General features: G+C 37.7%; 2 protein-coding genes across 3 annotated transcripts; one reads left to right on the forward strand and one right to left on the reverse strand.

The window, feature by feature from the left end:
• Positions 1–3004: 3004 nt before the first annotated feature.
• Positions 3005–8342, reverse strand: aadacl4 (arylacetamide deacetylase-like 4). 2 transcript variants are annotated; one of them, XM_016482277.1, is made up of 4 exons: positions 5350–5540; positions 4113–4338; positions 3971–4034; positions 3005–3869 (listed from the first exon to the last, which is right to left on the reverse strand). In XM_016482277.1, exons 1-4 carry the CDS (start codon positions 5524–5526, stop codon positions 3086–3088), a joined length of 1251 nt encoding a protein of 416 aa, XP_016337763.1. In that variant the 5' UTR covers positions 5527–5540; the 3' UTR covers positions 3005–3085. The 2 variants fall into 2 exon arrangements, with proteins under 2 accessions (XP_016337763.1, XP_016337764.1); XM_016482278.1 differs by lacking the exon at positions 5350–5540 and adding an exon at positions 8287–8342 and having other exon boundaries at positions 3006–3869.
• On the forward strand, positions 7688–15445 carry LOC107685629 (short-chain dehydrogenase/reductase 3-like). Its single transcript, XM_016482279.1, has 6 exons — positions 7688–8393; positions 12730–12873; positions 13143–13262; positions 14053–14291; positions 14786–14911; positions 15026–15445. The coding sequence occupies exons 1-6, from the start codon at positions 8199–8201 to the stop codon at positions 15108–15110; spliced, it is 909 nt and encodes a 302-aa protein (XP_016337765.1). The 5' UTR covers positions 7688–8198; the 3' UTR covers positions 15111–15445.
• Positions 15446–17092: the final 1647 nt, after the last annotated feature.

The following is a 17092-nucleotide window of genomic DNA, read 5'->3' on the forward strand; positions in this document are numbered from 1 at the left end:
CTGCATCCAAATTCGAATACTTCCCTACTATATAGCATGTGAAAACAGTACGCCAAATGAGTAGTGTCTGAATTCATAGTATTTGGGAAATAAATAAATAAATAGTCGGAAAGTAGCCGGATGACCTATTACTTACACTGGCCCTGTGTACGAAATCGTCCCCTATACTCTTAAGTAGGGCACTATTTGAGAGGACAGCCATTTATATTGGTGTCCGAAACCTTGGACATTATCGAATGCATTCATTCAATCCCACAATGCACCGCAATAACGAGTGTACAACTGGTGTATGCAAAAGAACTATGATGTATGCCAAAGGTATAAATTACTTTTAAATTGATTATTAAATTGTTTAATTGAGGTTTATCCACCTTATTTTTCCCGTGCGAGCGGGCAGAGCCATTTGTAAATTTTATGTGTCTGGCTTCCGGTGTCATCCGCTTTATTTTAACTGTACAAAACAGCTCGTTTTGCCGCTTGATATTGCAAATTGGTGTGTCTTACGATATTTTTGTAATGTATTCTTAACTATGAACACACTGGTTTGTTACTTTCAACACTTTGTTATTCTTCTCGCTATTTTCCTAGCGGCTAATGAACCAGGAGTCTCGCACTTTCACAGAAAACTGCTTACTTATGCGTAGAAAAATAAAGGTGCTTTCACACCATATCGTAATTACCGTGGTTACGAGATACCAATGTGTAAAAAGCATTCACGTCCTCGTAGAACTCGTAATTACAACTTGTGAACTGGGAGTTTTCTGAAAGCTACAACTTGTACCACCTGACCACCTCAGATTCATTAGGCGCTGTTTAGGCATTGATAGTGCGATAGTTCCGAGTCCGAGGGTGTGAACAGCTCCAAGTAGAACGTAACGTGTTGTCATCTCGAAATCGCAGTAAATACGACATGGCGTGAATGCAGCAAAAGGTGGATACATAATTTCCATAACAGAGTTCAAGATAAATCCTTTCATCTTACTACTGGAGCTACCAGATTCAAATGGTTATTAAACAGCAAGCACAAATGCGGCAGCCCTTCCAGTGCACTCAGTGTCTGAATTCACTTACTCGTTTTCATTCCCTCCTTCAAGTGAACTGTATTAGTGGACTAATGTTGGGAATAGTGGATACGGGTATAGGGGGCGATTTCGGATGAAGTGTGCATTGGATTGACACTTTACTATCCCATGAGGCCATGGGAGAGGACTTATGAATGCCAGTGAAGCAACGCAACTTACACTGGTAGGTCATGTGACAGTAACTAAATTGCGAATGTAGTATGTCCGAATTTCATTCATACTAGTACCCACATTCATACTATATAAAACATACTTTTTAACGGTTGTGAAGTTCAAACTCAAATGTAGTACCTACATATATAAAAATATTAATTTAAAGCTGTTGGTTGTTTCTATATAAACTATATATTTTTAGTTAATTGCCAAAATATTCATATATACAAAAATATTTTTGAGAGCGTAGGGAGATTGAATCCATTACAACATTGGTGGCGTTTCATGGGAGTGGGCAGAGCTAAAGATCCTTCTGGCGTGAAGGATTTTCTGTACAGCATAATGAGTAATGTAGTTTTTAACCACAAATTCCACTATAAAACTTGATTATTTTAAAAATAAGTCGAATTAATGCGAACAGATTGGTTTAACAAAAGCATTAATAATCAATTAACAACATTGGAGCACAGAGCAGGCCTGTCTTTAAAGATTTGTCAATTATTGTTCAAAATCAATTTCTCTATGGAGAAAACGAATGGAGTTTTTTATTCCGTAACCCAACTATTACGCTGTGAGAGCAGCTGCAGCGAAAAAGAAGGTTCATCAGATTCCTTTAAACGCACCATGCAAATGCTGACTACCACTCTGAATGATGAAAATTAGCTTCACTTGTAGCACCAAAGGAAAGACTGCAGTCTCCTACAAATGAGGCTGTACAAGGGACGTGGGATGTGGGAGGAATTTTAAGTGTCACACACTGGAATACCATTCATGATTCAATGGATAAATTGAGCTTTCTTTGTACATTACAAACACAGTTTAACACATCAATCAAAAACAATTCAAATACTTTTTTTTGATAAATCTAATGTGACTTTCTTGCTATAATTCACAGAATATTGCTAAATGACAATGATTCTTTAAGGAGAAGTATTTTAAAACTGTACAAAAAAAAGAACTACAATCCCATGATGCATTGTGTATGATAGAATCTAACTATAATCTATAAAACTATTGATTTAAAGATATTGATTATATATACAGAAATAATATTATTTAAATGTATTGCATAATATGCATATTAAGCACAGAAATATTTAAAACAATTGTCATTCTCTGGTTGATTAGTATTTTATAGGTATTGGGTCACAAGTTGAAATGATGTGGGCTTATGCCATCGATTAAAGCTAGGGTAGGCAGTTTCTGTGCTGCTAGTGCCATATACCGGAACTGCAAAAAGAAAGCATGTTTTCAAACAACCTTTGCAAAAGCCCCTTTCGCATTCAACGCCTCCCCATCTCAAACATCATAAACATTATGGATTATGGATCTATAAAATGGCAGGTAAAAGCAGGCTAATTTCAATAAAATGTTCAACATATTAGGAATACTTTTAACTTAAAGTTTAGATTATCTGTTGAGAAGAAACTCTGTTAATTTTATCAATTGAAATTCAAACATTCTATCAAATTCCTCCATTTTGTAAAATTATCGCTCTTGTTTTACCTGGTTGCCTGTCTCTGTGTATTTTGGCAAGTCTTCAAATTTATTTATTTTTTATTTTTTTGGAGCACTTTAATTATTGGTTGCCATCAGGCTGTGAAAATACTTTCAACCAGTATAACAGAAAATGTTTCTGTAAAAAATTGCTTAAAGCTACCCTAGCTTTAACAACCTCGTAACTCTTCTTAAAAGGTTTGTTACTTTTTTTACATTTCTCTATGGAGAAAACAAATGGGAAAATGTTTTTGTTCATTCCCATTTCTCACAAAAAAAAAGAAAAAGAAAAAAAAAAAAACTCTTTACAGGCTATATTCTATGTCATTCTGACAAATCTTTTGACTTCTCAGTCAGAGAGTCCTTACATATCTTACAATGCTGTCCATACCCTTTTGAGAAGATTGAAATGTCAACCAGCCCTGGTTGAAGAAACTGATGATCCCGTGGAAGCCATCAGATAGATGCTCCCACGTGACTTCCACTCCTGCATCCTTCAGTCGCTTACAGAACAAAATGCCATCATCCCTCAGCACATCAAACTCACAGGTCAAGACAAAGGTGGGCGGTGCGAGGCGGAGAACATCATCCTCAGCTAGTAAAGGGGAGATCTCTGGATCCAGCCCCTGTTTGATGATGTGATAGACATGACCATCATGGCTTGGGATAACCTGCGGACTTCTTGCTCCTTTTCTAAACTGAGGTGGAAGATTATCTGGATCCAGCCATTTCTTATAGCGACGTTTTAGCTCGACAGGAACATGCTTGCCTTCCAGAATCTGCTGGCTCACAGAAGTATTCCCGTTGAGGTACTGTAGGAAATAGAACACCGCTCGGCCTCTGAACAATATGGGCACAGAGTGGTTCTGCTGGTATGAGGGCAGGTGGAAATCTGCCATCTGCAGTGCCGGGTAGATGAGAACCTGGGCACAGGGAGATGGCAGATGACAATCCTGTGTCTTTGACAGCCTCTGGCAGAGAGCGGCTGCCAGGTTCGCCCCTGCGCTGTCCCCACCAACTGCCACCCTGCGTGGGTCCACCCCGAAATCGGTTGCCGCTATTGACAGGAAATGGCGAGTCACGACCTCACAGTCGTCCAGGTGGGCAGGGTACCTGTGCTCGGGGGCCAGACGGTAACTAAACATGGCAAACATAGAAGGAAAACGAGATGAAAAATTCAACCAGCCAAAATGTAACTTGATTTACACATAAAATGAGTATGCCAAAAGTCAGCTAACCCAACAGACACAACTATGGTGTCACTCTCCAGTGATATATACTGACACACTTCATTGTAATCATCTGTGAAAGAACAAAAAATGAAAACATGTTAAATTACCAACACAAAAGTATTGCACTGTTTCTTTGAGTATATATTACCAATGCAGCCAAACATCCATCCACCACCATGAAAGTACACCAGGCCCCTTTTTTTCTCTCTTGAGGCAGCTGTAGGCTCATACACCCTCACTGGAACTCCACTGAAGCTCAAGTCCTTAATACGAAGCCCGGAGGGCACTGGTTTTTTGCGGGCCATGATACAGCATCTGCTCCATCGTATAAAATTCATCTGATGGCACAGCCCCAATTGCCCCAGAATTTGTCCCTAAAGGTGGTTTCAATACAAAAGAGACTTGTTAACAATGATTGGCCAATTCATAATACTCACCGTGCCATTAAATGTGCCACTCAGTGGGTAAAGAAGTCCGCTCGGCTATTTGAATTCTGTACTCATATTCTGAGATAAGAAGAACGGCTCATATCTCTTTATCATGCCCTTGAGAGAATATCAAGTTAGTGGCTACAGAAAAACACAGTCTATTGAACTTGCTATACTCAGTTTTAATAAATTATACATCACTGAAGAGTTATTAAATTGCTGAGGTGGACTTTGTATTGAGCATGGTTATATTATTAAACAAATCGTTGTGCCAAAACAGAATGACAGTACAATTTCCAGAGGTGGACAAAGTACACAAATCAATTACTTGAGTAAAAGTACAGATACTGCTGATCAAATATTATTCCATTACAAGTGAAAGTTGTAAAGATTTTTACTTAAATAAAAGTACAGAAGTACTTGCTTTTAAAAGTACTTAAGTACCAAAAGTAAAATAAATTTTTTATGTCAACGGACTGTTTTATTATTGTTCTATTATTGTTGTATGTAATACTTGCTATACCTTATGCCTCTGAAGCTACAATACATTACGCCTACTGAATACACTGACTAACTTGTAGTATCTTCGGAATAAAGAGCTTTTAGAATGTTAAAAACCTATAGAAGTGAAACAAGTGAGTTGACAAAAAAAAAAAAATCATTTAACACCGCTCCGGCAGTTTCCAGAAAAAAATAATACTCAAGTAAAGTACAGATACTCAAAAAGTGTACTTAAGTACAATACTCAAGTATGTACTTCGTTACTGTCCACCTCTGACAATTTCACTGGATATTCTCATTTTCAGGGGATAATGTGGAAACCATTTGAAATATTAAACCTATAGGGCTAAACGTTACTCTTTTATTAGTCTTAAGTAGAAATGAGAATTTAACAGGAATTCAATCAATATGATTGGATTTGCCAGTGAACACAACACAAAATGCATGAACACTCACCACAATGCTTATCCCCACATACACACAATGAATCATGCGTAGTTTCCCCGGACTAGCAACTCCAGAAGGGATATTTAAATTTCTCAGCTCTAAGTACACTGGGACAACTACCAATAAACAAAAAGCAGCAAAAAAAGCTGCAAATACAAAGAGCAGAATTGCAATTCCAGTATGCATGGCTGATTCAACGTGCTGCATGCACAGCAAAAAGTGTTCAAAATACATGCTCCCTTCCCTTTTATAGTGCAGGTACAAGGTCAAGTGGTGCCAGGGTTGCCAAGTCTATGAGTTTCACACAAAACTAGATCAAGTTGATTTTCCCCACCAGAAAATTAGATTTTAATGTATTTTTTAACCAACCAACAGCCAATTTTCTGCAAAGTAAAACAGATTTACAGATATAGACTAAAAGTGTTACAATTGCAATACAGTTCAAATTTCACAAAATAGTGCCATCAGAAACAAGGTAACTATGGGTAACAGCCCTTGTAAAAGCATATTGCACTGCACACATTTATACAATAAGTAAATGAAAAGTCTGACCAGAGTGCAAATTAAGTCTTCCAACCCTGACTAATGCCCACTAGGTATGTTCTAACTGACCAGATAACACAGAAGCTAATTAGTAATATCAACAATGCACATAAAAATATGCTGGCTGAATGTTTACATAAGAGATAATTGATGGTGGCACAGCTTTAGAGAAGACAAAACACTGCATATTCATCAACTGTAAACTCAGTTCCTTTAATCCTTTTTTAAGTTTAAGTTTTACTATGCAAATGCACATGATAAAACTATATTCCATGACAGGCAATGTTTGCGCTATGGCCACCACTGAGAATACATCAGATTTATTTAGTGAAATTTCAATGTTGATCTGTAGATGGCAGTGACACTCTAACAGAAAAGAGAAAGTCTTTTTGTTCAGCTTCATCATGCGGTTATATTTCTACACTAAAATGTGCAAGCTAAAATAAAACCAAACAATCATATAAAAACAGAGAATAATGGTTCCACAGCATTCTGCAATATTGGAAATTAACTCAGCATCTGTAATTTTGGGCCTGTTTTTGATCAACAGATCGAGAAATGGCCAAATTTAAGTGAAACATGCTATTTCCCCCCACCAGACAACCATTAAGCCTTCTCTGAGAGTTGCTGGGCCATTACTAAGAGGCGCAGCATAACACAAAGCAGTCTTTGTGAGGCTGCATTTTGACCCAGTCCGGTCTGAGCAGCCCTCCATTCAGCTTTTAAGCAGTAGAAGCAGGGGCTAGGCCAAAAATCACAGTCTGGAATCTCCACAACGGCTCCTGGGTTTACTGCACGAGTTTAAGAAGCGTTTACAAAGGTCTCCATGTTCTGGAAGTGCACTGGTCTGCAGGAATCCTTCTGAGTCTGAGCACTGTGGACTGAAAAGAGCAACAGGAGACCCAAGTGTAACAACATTTAGAGCAAACCACATGCTTGTTTACACATACATAACACACTGAAAAGTTGACCTGGAAAACAACTAATTATAATTAATAAAATTAATGACAGAAATATTGAGAAAGCTTCTGTCTGAAGGTAATACAATTTTGTTGTTGTTGTTTGTTTTGCAGAGAACCCTTGCAAAAATGATGCCTAGATCCAGTTTGTAGGACCATTCTTCTTTTGATGTAACAAATATAACATACTGTATATAACATACCGTATCATTGCCTATATTGTATACTGTACATAACATACTGAAGCATATTGTAAACAAGCCCACCCACTTGTTTACTATGCAGTGAACAAAACAAAAATAGGCTTGCTATGCAAAACAGACAATAAGGTCATAAAATGCCTTTTTAAATCGTGTATAATACGTAATATTAATATACTTTCGGTTCTTGTCTGAGTGACCAAGGACTCCAAGAGGTACTAAACGACACTCTTGAACGTGAACTAACTTGACTGAATTATCTCGTTTATTTACAATAAGCTGCGGACCTTCTGAACAACCCGTTTGTCCAGTTCATCAATTCACAACAAGAGGAGAAAAGGGACAGAATAATATGAGTGTCAAATTGACTGAGCATACACAATTAAAATTACGTAAGTCCGTTATTCATAAACTCATCATTTATTCATACGCTCATTTTTATTTATTTTATTAAAGTCATGCTGACAAAATATAGGAAAATACAATTAGACTGCTATATCATTTGTGGGAAACGGCAGATATACATAAGCAAATTTATTAATAAAGGATAACAGGACATTTTCTTTTCGGCGTCTTTTATTTTATTGAACCGATTCAAAAGATTCGAATCACTGGAATGAATCAAAATCCCCACCACTAGTTACAATAAGCACAGGTTGAAAGGCAACGAAATTGCCTGTGGCACCACTTCTGGGGGAGGGGACTTAGCCGTCATAAAGTAACCCTCACGCCAACGTTTGATAAAGCAGTACTTCTGTCAGTCCTCCAGCTGTCAATCACGATAAATGGTCTCTTTAAAACCCCGATCAGACCCGAGGTATCGTCATAGTTGGATTCTGGCCGCTGTCAGTATAGCGACAGGACTCCGTCTCCGGTGCAAAGCAGCAGCGCACACTTGTCGCAGCAAGAGCTCCGTGGATAAAGAGTTTGTGTGGAATAAAGGTGCGCAAAATGACAGATATTCCGCCGAGGCGCACGTAAACTGCGATGGATTGTGGTAGATAGATGCATTTCACCCTATTTAGTCTCCGTCAACTTTGCAAAATAAGGCGAATTGCCTTATCCACTCCTATAAAATAGGAGTAAAGGTGATCGCTCCGAGCAAGGATTCAATTGGTTCAGCAATTGTTACAGGCGAGAATTGAGACGAAGTGAAATGGATCTGAAGGCGCTGGGCTGCGTGGTGCTCTTACCCATTCAGATCCTCTACTATATTGTCAAGGCGACCGTGTGCTGGTTCTTACCGAGCAGGCGGAGAGATCTGACCGGAGATGTGGTGCTTATCACGGGTGGCGGACGGGGCATCGGCCGTCACCTGGCAAAGGAGTTCGCCGTGCGTGGAGCTAAAAAGGTAAAATGTATAATGTATCATTACTCTTGGTTATAGCTATGGCTTGGTCATACTGCGTAATATTTCAATTCAAATCTTTCTATGAGTGTAGTGTTCGTATAGCCCCATAGTTTGAATACCAGGTGGTCTCCCTCTGTCTTTCTCTTTCTGATTACTAACTATAAGTGATGCATCAAAACTATCAGTCAGATTGCTCAAAGTTACATAACACTATACATAGCGCTATTTGGCATATAAAACTATTAATATTAAAATAATTTAGCTATATACAATGATGCAATGTTACTATAAAGAAATCTACATTTATATTCAATGTCTATCATTTATATACCATGTCTGTCTTACTCTTAAAAAAAATTACCAGTGTCCACCAAAATACAATGCAAAATATAATACGTTCGCTGTGAGAAGCTTTCAGAATCTTGGTGTAATTTAATATAGAGTAATAGAGTAAAATTAAAGTCTAAATGGTTCAAAAGTTAACTGCACCTCCTTAACCACTTTGAATTGAATTATTCTGAGGAAGAATACCAATTTGATTAAAACATTTGTACAGTGTGGCTGTGCTGTAATAATCATATCTAGTTACTATAGTATGTATGTGCAAACTGTGGTTATCATGCAAATTTTTGTAAGCTAATCCTCATTAACACAAATCATTAGCCTAGTAATGGATGCATTTGTTTTGTTTTGCAAAGTATCAGTCTGTATGGTCTACTCCTCTCCCTAGGGACATTACATGCCCCGTTCATAAACCCATTGTCTCAATGGTGCATACACTTTTAAAAATAAAGGTGCTTCAAAAGGTTCTTCAAGCGATGCCATAGAAGAACCATTTTTGGTTCCAGAAAGAACCATTCAGTCAAAGGTTCTTTAAAGAACCATTTCTTTCTTACCTTTTTATAATCTGAAGAACCTTCTTTCGCCACAAAGAACCTTTTGTGAAACTGAAAGGTTCTTCAGATGTTAAAAGTTCTTTATGGAACCATTTAGACCAAAAGGTTCTTCTATGGCATCGTGAAGCACCTTTATGTTTAAGAGTGTAGGTCATGACCAATCAAAATGTAGAGCTGGAACCCAATGTCTGGTTCAACTTGTAATACAAACTGGGTCAACTAACAAACAGCTATTTTGAGGAAAAATATCCTTCTTTCAAACTTCGACAGCTCTCATAATCAGATTATCACAGCAGTCTGGGTGGAAAACCCTCTAGAAAGGCCAGTGGCCCAGAAGTTCACGGTTCCAGCATCTTTGACCTTGGCCAAATGCTTGGATGATTTGCCATCTTACTTTTCCTATGAATTTTTATTCTATCTGGAGTATTTAATGGTTTAATTAGGCTAAATCTCTCACGTTGGCAGAAGCGTAATGTTTTTGTGTCTCAGCAGTCAAATTGCAAAGCACAATGAAAGCACTAATGAAACAAGAAGTCAAGAAACTCTGAAAGTCAAGAGCTGGGAAGAAATGTGCCAGCTGCCTCACCCACCCAAGAAATTGCATTATAAATCGACCCAGTGGCCCAACTGTAATAAACAGAGCTTAATAACTTCTGTATCCACAGTGACAGGGGCCCCCATGCTTGGCGGCGTTACACCCAGGGCTTTACTTTGATTTACACACATTTCCCACATTGTGTGTATGGGGCCAAATAAAAACCCATCATAAAAGTTGCAATGCAAATCTCACACAGTAAACAATTCAGAGACCTTAGATCCCTGAATGCTCACAGACACAACTCCCCTTTTACATCGTTCCAGGGCAAAGGTCTTTGAAAGCAGCAGCTTTGCAGCAGTACGTTAAAGGAAGCCATTGTGCTTGTCCACACCCCGTTGTTAGCCATTGTCAAGGTGTGAAGGCTTTGGAAGAGACACCTGCAGTGGCTATCTTCACAGTTAGCCCATTCTTAAGGAATGCTAAAAAGGCATGAATCAGATTTAACTTGACTACTAGGAGGGGGTTGTAATTTTCCAAAAAGCAGCCATTTATTATGGCGTCCAAGAGATCAGCAAGTCCTCACTGCATGGTAATTCAACACTGGAAATATTTTGCAAGAATTATGTCATCGCCCTCTAACCAAACCCTAAACGATGATTTGAAGAACCAAGAAAAAAAAAATTCTGGAGCTCTTAAAAACAAAGGTTCTTTATTGGCATCTATAGATCCATGAAGCCAAAATCATTTAATATCCATTGAACCTTTCCATTGCACAAAATGTTCTTTATAGTGGAAAAAGTTTCTTCAGATTATTTAAATATTCATTGCACTAAGAAAAAATCTAACTTTTCTCTGAAATAATCCTTAGGAAAACCAAAATGGTTCTTCTGCAAAACCCCCCCTTTTGGAACCTGTGTATAGAAGCACCATCATCCATGACCATCCATGTGGTCCCATGGCTGATGGCTTAAGGAAGTGTGAAGGAAGTGAGCTCTATGTAAATTGCTTTCTGTATGTGTATGGGCTGGGAGGGGGGAGTGCCCTGTGGCTGACCCTTCTGTCTCTACACTAATTAGACAGCGGCAGACGACTGCCTCCTGAACTCCTTGTGCCCCTGTCCACATACAGACCCATTCCATAGGAGGCAAAGTGGATGGTGCAAACCAGGAAGCTACAGGTCTTACCGATGTTATCGTGCATTTCACCTAAACACGATTAAATGCTCCTTCGCAAGGGCTTCAAACACAGAGCCCTCATCATTTGTGTTTATCTTTAAGGAAACAAAGTGTGTGTCCTCACAGGATTGGATTAAGCACGGTTTGTTTGCTACTTATTTTCGCATATTATATGCTAATGCGGTGCACTCAGCCATTGCTACTCTAAGGACTTGAGTGATAAGACTTGCTAATGTGATGTGTGCAGATGAAACTCATAGCGGGATTGTATGGGAGACCACCTTGTGAGCTCTTGTTCTCTGACAGAAATATCAAGATTGTTGTGAGATCCTATTATAAGATTAATCAAGACCTTCCCAGTAAATAGCTCAAAGTCCATGCATATAAAGCAGACCCATACAAAAACACACAGGCAAGTTGATCAAATAAACGTCCATTAGGCCAAAGAGGTGAAACCACCTGCAGATCACACCATCTTTGGCCTAATTCATCAGCAAACATCACTGATAGGGACGACAGAGATTGCTTCAGGTTAATTAGGATGGCTAACATTAAATCGTTATCTGGTTAGAATAAATTTGGCTAGAAAAACACAGAGCAAAATGGTCTTAAAGTTTTGGTGAGTAATGTTTCTTCACATTTCAGATTGACCCTAGTAACGGCTCCATTTTTCCACATAGGAGTCAGCTGAAATACATACTTAACAAAATGAACACACCACATGCTTAGAGGTTGGAAACTTCCACAAACCCTTTCTCAAAAAGAGAATAATGTAATTGGACCAATTACAGCAACCGTGGCAAATAAATGTATGCCATTTTTCAGTGACAACCAGCCAGCAGCGTGAATAAGGTTACTGTACACTTCAGTATTTTGCAGTCAGTTTTTGCTATTAAAAGCAAAGCTTTGTGAAAGTAAAAACCTCAAATCAGACTCTGGGTATAGCTGACAACAATATTTTGGTTCCTATCAAATTTAATGTTAATGGAAGGCAAGCTAAGACCCTTTCACAGGCCATCATTATAAAATATCACAATATTAGTTTGTGATGGACATTTTCACACTTATTTATTTCAGAAATCAGGACAACACAATAGGGTTTTTATTAAGTTAATTATAATTACTGTACACCAGTGTTTAAATATATATATATATATATTTGCAATTTAAATAAAGCTGAAACGAAAGAAAATATAAATATTAGGAAAAGCTTCACGAAAAACTTTGAAATGAACTGAAATTAAATCGAATTAGCTATGCATAAACAGAATTTTTTTAAATGGGGTTTAAAAAAAATAAAATAAAATAGCTGACTGCAAAATACTGAAGTGTACAGTAACCTTATTCACGCTGCTGGCTGGTTGTCACTGAAAAATGGCATACATTTATTTGCCACGGTTGCCTGTAATTGGTTAATTATAATTTTTTTAAATAGCTAATGTATGAACCAAAAGGATAGTTAACCTATGTGCATGCACGCACACACACAAGATTATGAGTTTGCTGAAGCAGAAAATGGCTGGGTCCGTATGCCCAGCAGGCTGTGTAATCTCAATGAGAATTGTCTGTGAGAGATGATGAGGCAGCATCACTGATTTCATTACCTTTCCTTGACCTCTCAGACTGGCAAATCTAATTGACCAATCACTGCCCCCCATGTTCCCTGTCCCAGCCAATCCATTCATGTAGGCATCTCTCTTAATGCCCTGCTCTGTTCCTCCTAACAGCTAATCTTGTGGGGCCGGACAGAAAAATGTCTGAAGGAGGCGTGCGAGGAGATCGCCCTCATGGGGACCGAGTGCCATTACTTTGTTTGCGATGTGGCCAACAGAGAAGAAGTTTACAAGCAAGCCAAGGTTGTCAGAGAAAAGGTATGCCCCATAATATCATATCCTGAGGTGTTTCTTAATTAAGATCATAATAAGATTAGTTCAAACCTGCTCTAATAACCCCAGTGCTGGTGGCTTTGGCTCAGCTCTGCTGCCTTCCACCCCCATAGCCTGGATGGAGATTACACTTCGCTTGAAATGTCTGGGTTAGATAAGGCCCAGCAGTATAGCGGCTCTAACTAGCCATGAAAGAGAACGTAAGGATATTTTTGGAAAGAATATCTCACAGTGGGTCTTTTTTCTTATGGTAGGTGGGGGATGTTACCATTCTTGTGAATAATGCTGCAGTGGTGCATGGAAAGCATTTGCTCAACAGTGATGATGATGCTCTTCTGAAGTCACAGCACATCAACACAATGGGACAGTTTTGGGTAAGTACATAAAAGAATTGGGAAGGGTTAAGTTAGGATGGTTATGTCTAATTCAATAGTTTGATAAAACAAACTATTAAAGTTGCATAAATCTAAATATAACATTTACACCTACATCCACCCCGTATTACAAATATTGCTGGCAAAATGCTTTGTAAAATTTTGGACAAAAGTGTCTGCTAAATGCATAAATATACATTTAAATGTTAAAAAAATTGTTTAAAAATGAATAAAAATCTAAAGTAAATATAAAACTATATACTAAAACTAAAGTAAATATAAATGAAAGCTAAATTATGAATAAAAACTAATAAAAATGACGAATGCACTTTTTAGCATTACTAAAAAATAATGTGAAATAAAAGCCAATTCAAAGCCTAAATTAATACTATAATAGTATATGAGTAATACCAAAATGACATTGGTCTGATTCAAATGAATCTTAACCTGAGGCATTTGGTCATTTCTGGTTTGACTGATGATCAGGTGGGCTTATGTTAGACCAGTGTAAATCTTTTAAGGCTAAAGTGTAATTTTTGTACCAAAATCCAAAAAACACAAAAAAACTGCTCTTGGTTAAACAAACAGACAGTCCTATGGCTAAACACACCATTGGTAAAGTTAATGTTGCTGTGTTAGACTTAAACAATGCAATGTTTTAAAAGCACTGCACATTAAAATGGGTTATAAGAAAGTATTTTAACTTAACATCATTTACATGTTACATCTGCCTTCCAAATTCATACTTCCAGGGGTTTCATTGACTTTTTAATAATCCTTTCATCCATAGACCACAAAAGCTTTCTTGCCTCGTATGCTGGAACTGCAAAACGGCCACGTTGTGTGCATCAACTCCATCCTGTCTCTGTCGCCCATCCCTGGTGCTATAGACTACTGCACTTCTAAAGCATCATCACTAGCCTTCATGGAGAGCCTCACTCTGGGGTTGCTGGACTGTCCGGGGGTGGGCTGTACCACTGTCCTCCCATTCCACACCAACACTGAAATGTTTCAGGGCATGAGAGTCAGGTGAGCTGATGAGTACAGCAAAAATTCATTATTCAAAAACCCCACTCATATAGACAGCTTTTCCACAAGTTAGTAAATGTTTTAATGGATAAAATCAGTTCCGCCCTACATATTATTTGAATTATCCTGTTTTAACTGGCAGTAAGTCACATTATGGAAGTAAAATGGGTTGGACCATCATTTTGAGTACTATTACATCAACATCAAATCAAAATTGACCCCATTTACTTTGTTAATGCATGGTTGTGGTCATATTTTGAATGATTAATCAGTACACATTTTTCCAAAAACAATTTTCTGCGTAATCTTTAACCAGAATGCAATAACTTGGTTTTCATTCAAAACAACTTTCCTTTTCTATTGACATCACATCACAGACATTCTTGTTTTAGCAAAATCACATTTTATTCTTTGTGTACCATTTCACAACGGTACATATTTGTAAGTGATAATCAATAAAAACAAGTGTATTTAACTGCGGTTTTTCTCTGTAGGTTTCCCCAACTCTTCCCTCCTCTAAAGCCGGAGGTGGTAGCCCAAAAAACAGTGGATGCTGTGAGGACCAATACAGCCTTTGTTTACTTACCCTGGACCATGCATGCACTCGTTATCCTTAAAAGGTACAGTCTGATACAATTTACGAATACAGGTTTATTTGAAATCAAATTATTTCAGCTTGTGTTTTGAAAACTCTCTCTGATTACATGTATTGCTTTGTTTTACCCTCGAAACAGTATGCTACCACAGAGTGCTCTTGAAGAAATCCACAAGTTCTCAGGAAGCTACACCTGCATGAATACTTTCAAGGGACGGACATGAGGGGTCTAGAAACGACATTGGAGCTCCAAATGTTACTTTTTTTTTTTTTTTTTGTAAGTTTCAGTCAAACAACAGCTATGGAGTTTTTATGGAGTATTCCAGAAGCCGTGAGTTAGAAGAAAAAGGTGCCAGCATGCCAGAGCACATGGTGCCTCATTTCTAGGACCATTTGCAGGTCACCAATGACCCCTGTGTTGCAGTGTGGGACAAACACAAAATGGACAAAAAAGCCTCATTCAACCACTGTATTGTATGTATACTTCAATGTTTTTAACAATCACCTTTTAACTACAGTCACTGTAAATTCAGCATCTGAATAAAAATCCAGTTTTAAAGCGAAAAGCCTTCTATCACCGTTGTCCCACGGGGTCGACAGCAGTAAATGCCTCTTCAGCACTTTTCATACCAACACAACAGTCTTGACCTGCCACTCTAGCACGTGGGCTGAGTGTCAGAAACATTCACCGTGCTGCTGGTGGAAAGAAATTAAATAAGTCAGATCTGTTTTATGTCATTTTTCTTTTGAGAGGATACAACAAAGATGTGAGCTTAGTTTATTTTCAAAGCAGGGTCGAGTTACCACAAACCTTTTTTTAACTTGTGTTGAAGGTTTGGCTCGATTGTAACTATGCTTTCAAAAGTGTGTACTTTGTTCTGAGAACAAAGTTACAGAAAGACCAGGGAAAAATCGCAGTGCTTTCTTGTGATTTGCTTTATGGCAAGCTGGAAATATTTAACCACAGATCCAACCAACCACTGCTGTGGCATTATGTAAAAAAACAAAAAAACCTTTCTAAAATTGCTCCTGCAGGAAAAGTATAATACTGCTCTCTTGAAGTGATATGAGAGGCTATTTACTAAAGTCTGTTGATTTAAAAACAAATTATTTAATTAATTACATTTTTTAACCTTAAGTAACATTAAAGCTCTCAAAAAGGGCTGACAATTTAACGCGTTAATTCAAAACAAGTGCACTTTAATTGTGCCCCCCATGCAATGTCTATTTGATTATTTATTTAAGAGTATTAATTTAGTTAAATGTATTGATTTACATATTTAAATTGAATCATTTAGGTTAATTGTATTTATTAATTCGATTAAATTTAATTTATTAAATTACATTTTTATTTGATTGACCAGTGTTTTTAAAACTATTAAAAGTCATTTTTGTTAATTGAAATAAAACTGAAATAAATTGCATTGACAACTAACTGAAATAAAATAAACTCAAGTTCTAATATAACTAAAACTTATATAAAAATAAATTAGAAATATTAAGCAGAAACATTACAAAAAAAATAAGAAAAATGACAAAAGCAAATAAAATTACTAGAACTTAAGCTGACAAATGAAACCTCTCAACATGTTAAGTACTGTGCAAACATCAAGTTGTATTTGAGCAAAATAGCATTCATCCACATCTGAAGTGAAAAACCAAGTTCAATTCTCTGTGCAAGTCCTAACAACGAAAAATAAATAAAAATGTGGGATTTGTCTGACCTCTGGATGCCAGATAAAACACATAAGCATTCATATGAATCACAGTAAACCACAAGCACCTTCCTCAATAATTACAGCTATGCCACACATCCTGATTTTGAGTAGAAAATAAATTAGAACATGCTCCGTTAAGGAGAAATAGGAGCCTTTTGTGGGGACTGGTTTTCATTACCCCAGAGTGGGCCGTTTGAAATACTGCAAGAAGAATGTGAAGTCGTCCAAGGGTCATGAAATTGGGGAGCTCTACATATGCAAAAGAAAAGAAGGGTTCAGACCCCAGCGGGAAGGGTTAGACCAGGGCTAGTCAAATACGACATAAATCAGACCACAACATAAATCATGGACCTCTCATACAGTTCTGACTGCATTCATACTCCATTGCAAAGCCTGCTTGAAATCATTAAACCATGTTTGCAATCCATCCTCAGTGATCAGACTTTGATCAGAGGCCCTTGAGCGGGAAAAAGATGTATGTGGAACAG

Source organism: Sinocyclocheilus anshuiensis, unplaced genomic scaffold (assembly GCF_001515605.1).
Source record: "Sinocyclocheilus anshuiensis isolate Anshui unplaced genomic scaffold, SAMN03320099.WGS_v1.1 scaffold257, whole genome shotgun sequence".
Lineage (NCBI taxonomy): Eukaryota > Metazoa > Chordata > Actinopteri > Cypriniformes > Cyprinidae > Sinocyclocheilus > Sinocyclocheilus anshuiensis.